At 45.5% G+C, this 14,803-nt stretch overlaps 1 protein-coding gene across 1 annotated transcript; it reads right to left on the bottom strand.

Moving 5' to 3' along the window:
* Positions 1 to 2,223: 2,223 nt before the first annotated feature.
* Positions 2,224 to 5,294, bottom strand: LOC115160889 (frizzled-5-like). The gene has a single exon (XM_029711393.1). The coding sequence runs from the start codon at positions 4,331 to 4,333 to the stop codon at positions 2,582 to 2,584; it is 1,752 nt and encodes a 583-aa protein (XP_029567253.1). The 5' UTR covers positions 4,334 to 5,294; the 3' UTR covers positions 2,224 to 2,581.
* Between the last annotated feature and the right edge of the window lie 9,509 nt (positions 5,295 to 14,803).

Consider the following 14,803-nt stretch of genomic DNA (forward strand, 5'->3'; position numbering starts at 1 on the left):
GACATTGATTTCTAAAATAAAATAATACACTGTTTGAGAAAAGTATAGCCTTCGTAACTGTTGTTTACTGGTACATTGCTCCACATCCATACTCTGATTACCTCTTGGGAGGCTGTTTTACCATAACTCCAGTCCAGCAACTGGTCAACAGTTGGGCTAGAGGTCCTCATCCTACTATTGTACTGGCCGGCTAGGTTGTTCACAGACCGGCCAGTCAACCAAGCTGGATTTACCAGGCAGAATATGGCAAAGATTTTGTGCATTGGTACATACTGATTGATTCAACTCGAGCAGCATACAAACACATCCATACCACATATGTACTTGATTCATACAGAATATTGTGATTTAAATCACTGGGGATTATGCTGAAAATAAAAAATAGATATTTTATCAGTGTTCCTCGAGTTGTTTTGTTTTCACCCAGTATGAACTTAGTGTCCACAATGCATAATACCCTGAATAATGGGGGCATTCTGGGCCAGCTCAATCCATAATATTTTATAGAGCATCATATACATTACCAGTCAAAAGTTTGGACACCTACTCATTCAAGGGTTTTTCTTTGTTTTTACTATTTTATACATTGGAAATTAAAAGTGGAGACATCAAAACTATGTAATAACACATATGGAATCATGTAGTAACCAAAAAAGTGTTAAACAAAGCAAAATATATTTGAGATTCTTCAAAGTACCCACCCATTGCCTTGATGACAGCTTTGCACACTCTTGGCATTCTCTCAACTAGCTTCATGAGGTAGTCACCTGGAATGCACTTCAATTAACAGGTGTGCCTTGTGAAAAGTTAATTTGTAAAATGTATTTCCTTCTTAATGCATTTGAGCCAATCAGTTGTGTTGTGACAAGGTAGGGGTGGTATACAGAGGATAGCCCTATTTGGTAAAAGACCAAGTCCATATTATGGCAAGAACAGCTAAAATAAGAAAAGAGAAATGACAGTCCATCATTACTTTAAGAAATGAAGGTCAGTCAATCCGGGAAATTTCAAGAACTTTTAAAGTTTCTTCAAGTGCAGTCGCAAAAACCATCAAGCACTATGATGAAACTGGCTCTCATGAGGACCGCCACAGGAAAGGAAGACCCAGAGTTACCTCTATCTCAGAGGATGAGTTCATTAGAGTTACCAGCCTCAGAAATTGCAGCCCAAATAAATGCTTCACAGAGTTCAAGTAACAGACACATCTCAACATCAACTGTTCAGAATAGACTGCGTGAATCAAGCCGTCATGGTCGAATTGGTGCAAATAAACCACTACTAAAGGACACCAACAAGAACAGACTTGCTTGGGCCAAGAAACACGAGCAATGGACATTAGACCGGTTGAAATCTGTCCTTTGGTCTGATGAGTCCAAATTTGAGATATTTGGTTCCAACCACCGTGTCTTTGTGAGACACAGAGTAGGTGAACGGATGATCTCCACATGTGTGGTTCCCACCGTGAAACATGGCGGAGGAGGTGTGATGGGATGGGAGTGCTTTGCTGGTGACACTGTCTGTGATTTATTTCGAATTCAAGGCACACTTAACCAGCATTTCTACCACAGCATTCTGCAGCGATACACCATCCCATCTGGTTTGCACTTAGTGGGACTATCATTTGTTTTTCAACAGGACAATGACCCAACACACCTCCAGGCTGTGTAAGGGCTATTTTACCAAGAAGGAGAGTGATGGAGTGTTGCATCAGATGACCTGGCCTCCACAATCACCCGACCTCAACCCAATTGAGATGGTTTGGGATGAGTTGGACTGCAGAGTGAAGAAAAAGCAGCCAACAAGAGCTCAGCATATGTGGGAACTCCTTCAAGACTGTTGGAAAAGCATTCCAGGTGAAGCTGATTGAGAGAATGCCAAGAGTGTGCAAAGCTGTCATTAAGGCAAAGGGTGGTTGAAGAATCTAAAATCTAAAATCTATTTTGAGTTGTTTAACACTTTTTTGGTTACTACATGATTCCATATGTGTTATTTCATAGTTTTGATGTCATCACTATTATTCTACAATGTAGAAAATAGTAAAAACAAAGAAAAACCCTTGAATGAGTAGGTGTCCAAACTGTTGACTGGTACTGTATACAGGAATAAATAGTGAGTCATCTCTAATGGTCCAGATAGATCGACAGGAGTACTGGTTTATACACATAAAAACACACATAAAACACATCTCCATTTTCCCCCTCTCAGAGAATGTTCTAGTGGCTCTTTTGAAGTAGTGGTACTTTACCAAAGCAGCAAGGCGCATCAGAAGTACCACAGAGTTCATTTGATACAAACGTCCCATTTCTTTCCTGTTAAAACACATTTGTGTCTGTTCTTCATGTTCCAAGAAGAAGAGCTAGTGAGGCTGGTTGGTCGATAAATGTTGTATTCAGAACCTGTGGAATTACTTGGTTATCTCCTTTTCCTCTGTCCCTTTTCCTTCCAGAGAGCTGTATGGTGTTTTATCACAGTCACCATCTTGTCCAATGTCCAGGTGAGGCACGTTCACAGTCACACATAGGACAGGGGGGCTATCACTGGACACGTGCATTCGTGGCTCCTCTACCCTCTAGGGTCCCGTTCACACGTGTGAGGGCAGGGCAGGTTTGTGGTAGGACCCTGGTTGCAGGGCCGCACTGGGGTGTCCAGTGAGGGCCGTACTGGCCTCTCTGTACATGGAGGGGGGTGTGGTGGGCTTGGAGGCCCAGCAGAGGCAGCAGCGAGCGGTGAATCTCCTCCACGACTCCAGGGTCTTTCCGGACCAGATCCACACGCCAGACGTAATCCCCACCACCAGACACATGAAGTATTTCAACATGAAGACGGCGTAGTCGGGCCCCAGGCCCAGCCTCTGTCTCTCAGCCTGACAGGAGCAGGATAGAGCCTGGTCCCAACCAGGCCTGTAGTGCTGCTCGTACACCAGGCAGGCTACTACTATAGTAGCAGGAACTGTGTAAAGCACCGTGAACAATCCAATCCTGATCATCAGCTTCTCCAGTTTGTCTGTCTTGGTCCCTCCCTGTTTGATGATGCTGCGGATGCGGAACAGAGACACAAAGCCCGCTAGGAGGAACAGGGAGCCGGTGAAGAGGTAGACCACCAGGGGAGCTAACACAAATCCCCACAGGCTCTCCAGACTCTGGTTCCCCACGTAGCAGATCCCCGCCACTGGGTCTCCGTCCACAGAGCTCAGAGCGAGGACCACGATGGACTTGACGCTGGGGATCAGCCAGGCAGCCAGGTGAAAGTACTGGGAGTAACCAGCGATCGCCTCGTTGCCCCACTTCATGCCCGCGGCCAGGAACCAGGTGAGGGAGAGCACCACCCACCAGATGGAGCTGGCCATGCTGAAGAAGTAGATGAGCAGGAAGACCAGGGTACACAGGGGTGGGCCAGTGGTGTCATACAGGATGTGCTGCTGGTCTCCACTCCCAGCGCACGCCACCCTCTCGTGACCCGCCACTAGTCTTATAATATAGCCCAAGGAGACAAAAAGGTAGCAGGCAGCCAAGAAGATGATGGGTCTCTCAGGGTACTGGAAGCGCTCCATGTCGATGAGGAAGGTGGCAACGGTGGTCAGGGTGGAGACAAAGCAGAGGACGGACCACAGGCCGATCCAGAAGGTGGTGAAGGTGCGTTCGTCCTGGGAGAAGTAAGGGTGGTGGCAGGGCTGGGCACAGTTATCCACAGGGCCAGTGTGGACCCGGTTGTATAAGGGGTGGGCGTCTTTCTTGATGGGCACCAGAGGGTCCCGACAGCGGCAGTCCCGGTCACACTCCTGGGGGACAGGGGGCTTGGGGGCGGGCTGCCTGCGGCGGGTGCCTTTGGGGGTGGGTTTGGGCAAGGGAGGGGAAAGGGTGGTGGTCTCGCTACTGTTCTGGTCCATGCACAGAGTCTCGTCTCCCAGCTGAGGCAGCTGCTCACAGCTCATCCTCTCTGGCCACTCAAAACCATACTGGATCATGAGGGGTGAGCAGCCTCGCTTGGCCCGCTCACACACTGAGCGGCAGGGAGGCAGGGGCTTCTTGTAGTCCTGCAGACAGATAGGGGTGTACATGGAACACAGGAAGAAGAGCAGGTCTGGGGAGCAGTGGATGCGGACCAAAGGCCAGAATTGATGGACCTCCAAGCCCACCTCCTCCTGGGTGTCGTGGTTGAACTGGTTGGGCATGTAGGTGAGGTTGTATCCGATGCCCTTACACATTGGCACCGTGATGGGCTCACACACTATATCCTTGGAGGCAGTTTGCGCGAGCCGGGGCAGCTGGGAGAGGAGCAGCGCGAGCAGCCAACTGACGACACCGCATAGCGGGGGTTTTACTGTGGTCGCCATTGGAAAGTGGGATATTTCCAGAAAGAAATATAGGTAGAAAAATTGCACTGTGTGCTGTGGACTAGAGTATTTTCTCAGCTCAGTCCTTCCTTTAATTTATGACTGCATCTCGGAAATATGAAATCCCAGGAGAGAGTAATTGCTCCAGCAGCATGCCCAGAGTCCTCTGTTCTATAAATCACCGACAAGTTTCATTCCAGACCACAAGTTTCTGTTCCAACAGCATGAGCACCTTTCGAATGAACCATGGTGATTTTAGAAATGCAGTAAAGGTCCGGGAAAAAATCTAAATAAACGTTCACTGTTGTTTTATCCAACGAATCAATTAAACGTGTGAGGATTTCGAAAGATGGACTAAAGCACCAAGTCGAGGGTCTAAGGGGGTCGAATTGTAAATCATTCACCACGCTTTACAATTACATGAGTTGAAAATGAATTTCCCCTTTACTTGCAGTTAGGTCACGCGCCAATAAATGTAACAACTGTAACCGCAGGCTTAATCCGGAAACGATTTCCTATTCCTACAGTTTGTATTCCGCATGACAGGTGAAGTCACCCGTGCTTCGGTCACATCGGCTCTCTATTCAATAAAAACAGTTGGAAGCAAAAATGTTTGAAGAAATGTTAGTAAAATAATGTGTTTAATCTGAAGTCCTGATTAAAATCCAATAAAAACAGAATCCACTCTTTATGCAGCCGTTCTCGGGGTCCTAATGTAGAGGTAGAAAACAGGTTTACACTGCTCTCTATCCAAAGTTTGGGAAACTCGTTACGCTTTCCTTTGTCCGATCACTTGGATAACCACAAAGACGTTTTATTCCAAACTAAAGCACTTGTTTTCCAAATTTGTATCCAATGATATTAGCAGGTATCACTGTGTTGCGCTACACATCTCACTGCGCTCGAGCCGAAATAACTCAGGAGACCACGTCCCGCTACAGAACGCACAGAACGCCCACCTCATCCAGAGCGCCAGTCCTCCAGCACTCGGTTTCATTGCCCAGGACTGTTTGGATAGTTTTACCACGCCTACTCGCACTTCAACGCCTCGCCCCTTATACCTTTTGTGCCAATCAGGACCTGAGTTGTGGGCGGCAATATTGACCAAATCAGTTAATTTATGGACCAAGATGTAGCCCACCAGATGTTGAGGGACAGGTGGCATTTGGAGACATAACGCACCTGCACTTCAAGGAAAAGTATGACGGTGAAAAAAATCAAGTATGATAACACACACCAAATATGCCATACTCTAGATGTATACTGTGGGATGAATACAACCTTTTGAGTAGTATGTGGGGAAATGTGACCCAGATGATGGCAGCAAGACCCTACTGTAGTGTACTCCTAATACAGGATTTCACATAATACATGGATGCAGCCAGCAGGTTGTATATGTATATGCACCGTGGGTCAAACAAATAGCTAAAGAGTCAATGTAGGGACAAATGAAGGGTGGGGATTGTCTTGGAGAGGGTGTGTGTGTGTGTATTCATGGGTCCCTGTATAGTGTATGTGTTTACCCTAAGGGCCTATTCCAGCAAAGGAATGAAGTGGCATGAAACTCGTCTGCTTAGCTATTAAAATGCAGCCTGAATGATCAACACACACCTGCAGAAAAAGGAACTACATCCCCTTGACATCACTTCCTATAGGTCCCTAGGTTCAGTCTCAGCTTTACACATGGTCAGGAAAGACTCATTCATATAATAATAATATAATATATGCCATTTAGCAGACGCTTTTATCCAAAACGACTTACAGTCATGCATGCGTACATTCTAACATACGGGGGGTCCCGGGAATCAAACCCACTATCCTGGTGTTGCAAGCGCAAAAGCTGGGGAACAATGACAAGTTAAGGGGAGGGGAGGGGAAGAGTGGACCCTAAGGTCCCCAGATCGATCCCGCCTCGGGCAGAAATAACATTTCTAAACAACCACTATAGTCTCCAAAAGTGTTATTTTTCACATTGGTGAATTTAAGATCACCTAAGTTAATAAAACAATTATGGTAGCATAATCATAACATGTAGAAGTGTTGTTCTAATGAGGTTGATTTATTACTGTACTATACAATTAGCATCTTGCAATTAGTATCTTAAATATCTGTTGCAGTTTCTTGTGGACTGCATATTACCTGATATACAGTGAGGGAAAAAAGTATTTGATCCCCTGCTGATTTTGTACGTTTGCCCACTGACAAAGAAATGTTCAGTCTATAATTTTCATGGTAGGTTTATTTGAACAGTGGGAGACAGAATAACATTTAAAAAAAACTGAAAAATGCATGTAAAAAATATTATAAAATGATTTGCATTTTAATTAGGGAAATAAGTATGTATAAATACATCACATTCCACTGGGCACAGATATCAATTCAATGTCTATTCCACGTTGGTTCAACGTAGTTTCATTGAAATGACGTGGGGACAAAATTGATTTTAGCCAGGTGTGCCCAGTGGGAAGGAAGGTAGTGGTTTGTGACACACAAGAACAACCGTGGGCTAACGCTCAATCTGATTTACTCGATGACCCTAATTTTAGAAAGAAGATAAAAAGGGCTGGAGTATAGCAGGGTCTACATGGAAACTTCCAGCAGGGTCTACATGGAAACTTCCAGCAGGGTCTATTTGGAAACTAGTGACGCGTTGCCACTCAAGTTTTTTTGCATGGGTGAGTTGGCTGGCAGCAGACTGGGCTGTGGGTGAAGCAGGCCAGGTATGGCTGGCAGCAGACTGGGCTGTGGGTGAAGCAGGCCAGGTATGGCTGGCAGCAGACTGGGCTGTGGGTGAAGAAGGCCAGGTATGGCTGGCAGCAGACTGGGCTGTGGGTGAAGCAGGCCAGGTATTGGTGGCAGCAGACTGGGCTGTGGGTGAAGCAGGCCAGGTATTGGTGGCAGCAGACTGGGCTGTGGGTGAAGCAGGCCAGGTATTGGTGGCAGCAGACTGGGATGTGGGTGAAGCAGGCCAGGTATTGGTGGCAGCAGACTGGGCTGTGGGTGAAGCAGGCCAGGTATTGGTGGCATCAGACTGGGCTGTGGGTGAAGCAGGCCAGGTATTGGTGGCAGCAGACTGGGCTGTGGGTGAAGCAGGCCAGGTATTGGTGGCAGCAGACTGGGCTGTGGGTGAAGCAGGCCAGGGGTTGGTGGCAGCAGACTGGGCTGTGGGTGAAGCAGGCCAGGTATGGCTGGCAGCAGACTGGGCTGTGGGTGAAGCAGGCCAGGTATTGGTGGCAGCAGACTGGGCTGTGGGTGAAGCAGGCCAGGGATTGGTGGCAGCAGACTGGGCTGTGGGTGAAGCAGGCCAGGGATTGGTGGCAGCAGACTGGGCTGTGGGTGAAGCAGGCCAGGTATGGCTGGCAGCAGACTGGGCTGTGGGTGAAGCAGGCCAGGTATTGGTGGCACCAGACTTGACACTGGAGGAAGCAGGTTGGACTGTAGTAGGAGCAGTTTGGGTGGGCCTGGCTGCAGAGAAGTCAGCAGTAGTGGTGTTACTGAAGCCATCCACAAGACTAGCAACTGTGGGGTCCATTGAATAGTCCTGAATATCAGTCTCCTCTGAGTCAGGTCCATGTCCTGTATGGCCTTCCCAGTCTGCCTGAGCAGGTTGTCCACACACCAATCAGCTCTCCTGAGAATGACAAAGACAACTGAATGCAAAACAAGCCAAAAATACATTAGCATGATTACTCACAATATCTTAATAAAACCAAAACACTGACACATAGTTTTAATAACAATATTAGTTAAGAAATGACAGCGTGTTATGTACTGATGTTCCTCTTAGAGGCTATATCAGAGGAGAGCTGGCGGTGCCCATTACAAACAGCAGAGTGGTGGTCTTCACAGAGGCTACATCAGAGGAGAGCTGGCGGTGCCCATTACAAACAGCAGAGTGGTGGTCTTCACAGTGGCTACATCAGAGGAGAGCTGGCGGTGCCCATTACAAACAGCAGAGTGGTGGTCTTCACAGAGGCTATATCAGAGGAGAGCTGGCGGTGCCCATTACAAACAGCAGAGTGGTGGTCTTCACAGTGGCTATATCAGAGGAGAGCTGGCGGTGCCCATTACAAACAGCAGAGTGGTGGTCTTCACAGAGGCTATATCAGAGGAGAGCTGGCGGTGCCCATTACAAACAGCAGAGTGGTGTTCTTCACAGAGGCTATATCAGAGGAGAGCTGGCGGTGCCCATTACAAACAGCAGAGTGGTGATCTTCACAGAGGCTACATCAGAGGAGAGCTGGCGGTGCCCATTACAAACAGCAGAGTGGTGGTCTTCACAGAGGCTACATCAGAGGAGAGCTGGCGGTGCCCATTACAAACAGCAGAGTGGTGGTCTTCACAGAGGCTACATCAGAGGAGAGCTGGCGGTGCCCATTACAAACAGCAGAGTGGTGGTCTTCACAGAGGCTATATCAGAGGAGAGCTGGCGGTGCCCATTACAAACAGCAGAGTGGTGGTCTTCACAGAGGCTGTAGCAGGGCTGGAGAAGGGCCGGGACGAAGGGGTAATGGTAGAAGATTATTATATAACCTAATATGAAAATGATTTGAGGGTAAACAGTATTAATCAAACAAGCTCTTGACAGGTTAAGCTGTATAATATTTTCCCAAACAGACTTCCTAGGGAAAGATGTGTATGAATACCGACAATACGGTCATGTGATATTTCAAACATGACACACAATAGTTTTTCTCCATCATGTTTGATTGATGTAAGTTCTAGGTATTAGTTCTAAAATGACAACAGTGTATGATGTAGTAGGTACAATTCCACTCACAGACAGAGGTGCAGGGATTGGGGTACTCAGACGCTGAGTAGTGGTGGGAGCACTTACAGAGGCCATAGCCCATGTGGGGGCACTCAGAGAGGCTGTAGACAACTTGGCCGGGCTATGGACGTCTATGTAGTTCCATTAAGATTATTTAAGGTTATACTGTTATAAAAACAGATCAATACAAGCCAAGCTTTTGACAGGTTAGTCTGTATTTGATTTACCTGAGCAGGCTTTCTTAACTGACTTGCCTAGTTAAATAAAGGTTAAATACATTTTTTTTAAAAGGCTTCCTTGCCAAGTTAAGGTTTGGTCTTACCGCAGACACGAGAGCCCCCAAAAACGTTGCTTATTGAACTGCAAAAGAGAGAGAAAAACGTACTAGTAAAAAAAAGAAATGTAACATTTACCATTGACAACAAGTTCAATGCAGTCCTCAATGGAAGAGTCTGAACAGCAGACACAGACGCAGGCACTGGTGAAGCTGTAGGTAGAGACCTGCTTCAAATACAGAGACAACACTAGAGTACGGTATCTCATTTCAGTAAATCAGAAAAGAGAATGCATGTTCGTTTAGCCTGTAAGCTTTATTCATTTGACCTCCTGGGGGTGAAATCCACAGACACATCTCTGAAGCCCCCCGAGCAGAGTTGTCCATGGACCTGCATTGGACAATTCTCTATCTGTAACAATACATAAGGAAGCCTGTTATGAAGTCCGCTGCTGGTGACTTCACCATCTCCCAGCACTCTCAAGCAGCTCACCCTACTACCCATCCCCCACACCCAAAACCTTGAGTCAAGGGGTGATGAACTCTACCTCTCTCTGGAACTTTTGTTAATCTGTTGTGATTGGTTGACAAGATCACAGCTTGGGTCTTTGACACTGTGTATACTCTTTGTTACAATATGCAACGACAATTTGATGGCCAAATATTATAATAAAGTTGCTGTTCATTAGTAGTAAAGGCCTATATTTAATGACAGCTATTTCTAGTAATACAGTATGTTTTCTAGATGAACAAAAAGTACAAAAGCACACGGTGTCGCCCCACCTCCCGCCTGCAGTGGACCGGAGTCCTCCTTAGGACTAGCTGGCTAAGCTAGCACACAGTGCCCTTCTTTTAGACATCTGAAACCAACAGGATGGATGTATAACACTACCACAACAACAATTAGCAATACATAGCAAACCTAATGTAAACTCTGCTAATATAGTAAGCCTACAAGAATACATGGTGTTATTGGGAAATTTGTCAGTATTCAAGCAAGTAGTCTAATCAAGCATCATGGCAAATAGTCAACTTAGGCCATATCAGCTAGGCTCCTGAGTGGCGCAGCAGACTTAGGCACTACATCTCAGTGCTAGAGGCATCACTACAGACCCTGGTTCGATTCCAGGCTGTATCACAACTGGCCGTGATTGGCCCAGCGTCATCCGGGGTAGTCCATCATTGTAAATAAGAATTTGTTCTTAACTGACTTGCGCAGTTAAATAAAAGGGCAACCTGGTCTCAGAGAATTCCCTACTATTCTGTATGTAAATCCAGGAAACTCAATTTAGTATGACATGGTATGTATTAATTTGTGGATGTCCATAATCCATTTCGTATGATATGTTACAAATTACAATTCTTGTGATATGTTACAAATTGCAATTTTTTGTGGTTTTGGGCAGTGGTTCCAAAACTTTTTAATGTCCCATACCCCTTCAAACATTCAACCTCCAGCTGCGTACCCCCTCTAGCACCAGGGTCAGTTCACTCTCAAATAGTTGTTTTTTGCCATCATTGTAAGCCTGCCACACACACAATACGATACATTTATTAAACATAAGAATTAATGTGAGTTTTTGTCACAACCCGGCACGTGGGAAGTGACAAAGATCTCTTATAGGACCAGGGCACAAATAATAATCAATAATAATCAATAATTTTGCTCTTAATTTATTCAGATCATTCAGGTGAGAAAAAACATCACCCAGATAGGCCAGTCGTGTGAGAAACTCGTCATCATGCAAGCGGTCAGACAAGTGAACATTATGGTCAGCAAAGAAAACTTTAAGCTCATCTCTCAATTAAAAAAATGTGTCAATACTTTGCCCCTTGATAACCAGCGCACTTCTGTATGTTGTAAAAGCGTTACATGGTCGCTGCCCATATCATTGCATAATGCAGAAAATACACTAGAGTTCAGGGGCCTTGCTTTAACAAAGTTAACAATTTTCACTGTGTCCAAAATGTCTTTCAAGCTGTCAGTCATTCCCTTGGCAGCAAGAGCCTCTCGGTGGATGCTGCAGTGTACCCAAGTGGCGCCGGGAGAAACTGCTTGCACGGGCGTTACCACTCCACTGTCTCCCTGTCATGTATTTTGCACCATCAGTACACATACCAACACATCTTGACCATCAAAGTCCATTTGATGTCACGAAGCTGTCCAGTACTTAAAAAATATCCTCTCATGTTGTCCTGGTTTCCAGTGGTTTGCAGAAGAGGATGTCTTTCTTAATTGACCCCCCATAAATGTAACGGACATATACTAGGAGCTGTGCCAGGCCCGCAACGTCTGTTGACTCATCAGCTGTAACTCATAGAATTCACTGGCTTGTATGCAAAGCAGAAATTGTTTCAAATCATCTTCTGCCATGTCACTGATACGTTGTGAAACAGTGTTGTTTGATGAAGACATTGTCTGTATAGTTTTTGGTCTTTTCCCCCAGCATTGTCCCAGCCATATCTGCGGTAGCAGGAATAATTAAGTCCTCCACAATACTGTGGGGCTTGCCTGTCCTAGCCACTCAGTAGCTCACCATATAAGACTATTCTAGCCCCTTCTTATTAATGGTATCTTTTGCTTTTATACATGTCTTACTACTCAAAAGTCGTCTTGATTCTCGCTCCAAAAACTACAGTTGCTTATTTTTCAAATTGTCATGTTTCGTTTCTAAATGTTTCCCGCAAGAGAGTAATGGTTAATGTGATTGGATGAAAATTATTTGACTAGGCTACCTGTATTTGACATTTTGTTGTTATTTTGCTGAACACTAGATGGTTTAATGTTATTCTTGGCAGTGAAACGAGGCTACTCAGGCGAGAAAAAAAACTCACCCAAATGTATAGCCCAGTTGGAAAATATAAATGTACTATTTGAAAATGTGAAGATTTTTTATTATACATTTTTTTAATGTGAATCACATTTTTATTTGGCGTACCCCCAACGGGAGTACCTGGGTTAGGGGTTAAGGTTAGGGTTAGGGTTAGGAGTTGGATTCAGGTTAGGGTTAAGGTTAGGGTTAGGAGTTAGGTTAAATGGCTAAGGTTAGGGGAAGGTTTAGTAGTTGCAAAGTAGCTAAAAAGTAATAACTAGTTGCAAAGTTGCTTAGCTAAAATGCTAAAGTTGTTCATGATGAGATTCGAACACGCAACCTTTGGGTTGCTAGACGTTCACGTTATATGTGTCCACCCAACCACCCTCCTTTCGTTTTTGCCTTAAGTAACCTTCTGTCTTATGTAACCATACCAAATGTAACATATCTTAATAATTTGAGAGTCCCAGATTTCTGTTTACTATGTTATGTCTAGTCTATGAGACCAGGCTGGGTAGAGAGGCAGGTAGGTAGCACAGGAGGTTGGTGGCACCTTAATTGCGGAAGACGGGGTCATCCACCGGCTGGAGCAGAATCAATGGAATGGTATCAAATACATCAAACACATGTTTAATGCCGTTCCATCAGCTCCGTTCCGGCCATTATTATTAGCCGTCCTCCCCTCAGCAGCCTCCTGTGGTAGGGAGGGAGGGTAGGCATATAGGTAAGGTAAATAAGTAGGCATATAGGTAAGGTAAATAAGTAGGCATGCTTTGTGAGTGTGTTGACCTAGCAGGAGTGAGTCTAAACATTCATGACAATGGGACCAACACGCAAGACATACACTGTGATCACATGGAAGGCCCCTCCACAAAGCAGGCCTGTGTCCCAAATGGCACCCTATTCCCTATATAGTGCACTACTTTTGGGCACTAGAGAAAAAAGTTGTGCACCATATAGGAAATAAGGTGCCATTTGGGAGGTAGCCCATGGTTTCACTCAGCTTGTTTTCTTTTGACCTGTCTCTTTAAGGTCAGGGAACATTCATACAGGATAGGGTTGATACACACACACACACATTTCCTGCCCAGGTGACACAGAGGTGTTGAGGCTTTCTGAAGTCCAAAGGTCTTGCAGGGTGTGTGTGTGTGTGTGTGTGTGTGTGTGTGTGTGTGTGTATGTGCGCAAATGCGTCTGTCTGACAGTGTCTTTCTTAACTGCCAAGTCAAGCGTTTCTATTGCCTGTTAACACCCAGATTCCATTGGATAAACGGCATGTTACCAAGATAAATTAGTCAATAGAAAGGTCCACATTCCTGAAAGACTCTGTGGAATCAATCAAAAGACTGCTCCCGAGTGGCGCAGCGGTCTAAGGATCTGCATCTCAGTGCTAGAGGCGTCACTACAGTCCCTAGTTTGAATCCAAGCTGTATCACATCCGGCCGTGACTGGGAGTCCCATAGGGCAGCGCACAATTGGCCCAGTCTCGTCCAGGTTAGGGTTTGACCGGGACAGGCTGTCATTGTAAATAAGAATTTGTTCTTAACTGACTTAACTGACAGTTAAATAAAGGTTACATGTAAAAAAAAAACGTTAAAAAACTGTGACATACACTAAAACTCACACACACAAAAACACACACACACGCTGGGTCACTCTTGGTAAATTTCTCTGGTACCTGAGATGTTTGACTAAGACTTGACACATTCAAACAAACCCTGACCTGCATCATTGACCAGTCTGGTAACCACGGGTTACAGAGCACAGCATATCAACAAATCTGACAGCTAGGCAAACCTAATCAACAATTGACCACACAGGCGGAGCTGCGAGGAGATTGGACATAACATCTAATCACAGGTCAGTTTATTTAGGTCTTCTGATTTCTTTGGAATCAAAATAATGACCTGAGCTCACCTAGAAAACACACACAGTAAAGATTGTGGGCTCCATATCAGTTAGCTTGGGTATGTGAGTAACTGAGTGTTGTGGCTAAATCTGTGGCACAATGTTCCCCACGCTGGCTCTTCCGTCCCCCTCCCCTCTCTCTTTCACTACCTCCCTTCCTCTTTCCAGGGCCAGGGATGAGCCTGCGTGCCCGTACAGGTGTCTACACAAAAGCCTTTATCCTGCTCCTCATTCAGCCTTCTCCATAGATACACACACAAACACACACACAAAAGGCTAATCACACAATGTTACATTTGTAAATGCATTCTCATTTTCCTGTTTCCACTCCCCCTCCCACTCTCTGATTTAACCTTTATATACATAGACATGAGGTCAGGGTTACACAATACCGGACATAATTACTCAAAACAACCATAATCCCGCATTTAGGGACCTACAATCATGTGTAAATCCCACTTTTTGTGTGATAAGAGTAAGTAACTCCAATCCCCACTTCTATAATAGTTTGAGTGGTTTGTATAACAGCAATATTTTCAGTGTTGTTCAGTGTTGTCATACAGTGAGGAGCCTCAGCTAGGGACCAGAGTTTTTCCTGGTCAGTTAACATGGTTAGGAAAACAACCCTGGCCCTATTTATAACACATACCTGGGGCCAGGAGTGTATCCTGCTGTGTGACTCTATCCATGAGCCTGGGCTCTGC

This window comes from Salmo trutta, chromosome 24, assembly GCF_901001165.1.
Source record: "Salmo trutta chromosome 24, fSalTru1.1, whole genome shotgun sequence".
NCBI classification, from domain to species: domain Eukaryota; kingdom Metazoa; phylum Chordata; class Actinopteri; order Salmoniformes; family Salmonidae; genus Salmo; species Salmo trutta.

Excerpts from the sequence above, each read along its gene's own strand:
- LOC115160889 (XM_029711393.1), bottom strand. The coding sequence starts at position 4,333 with ATGGCGACCACAGTAAAACCCCCGCTATGCGGTGTCGTCAGTTGGCTG.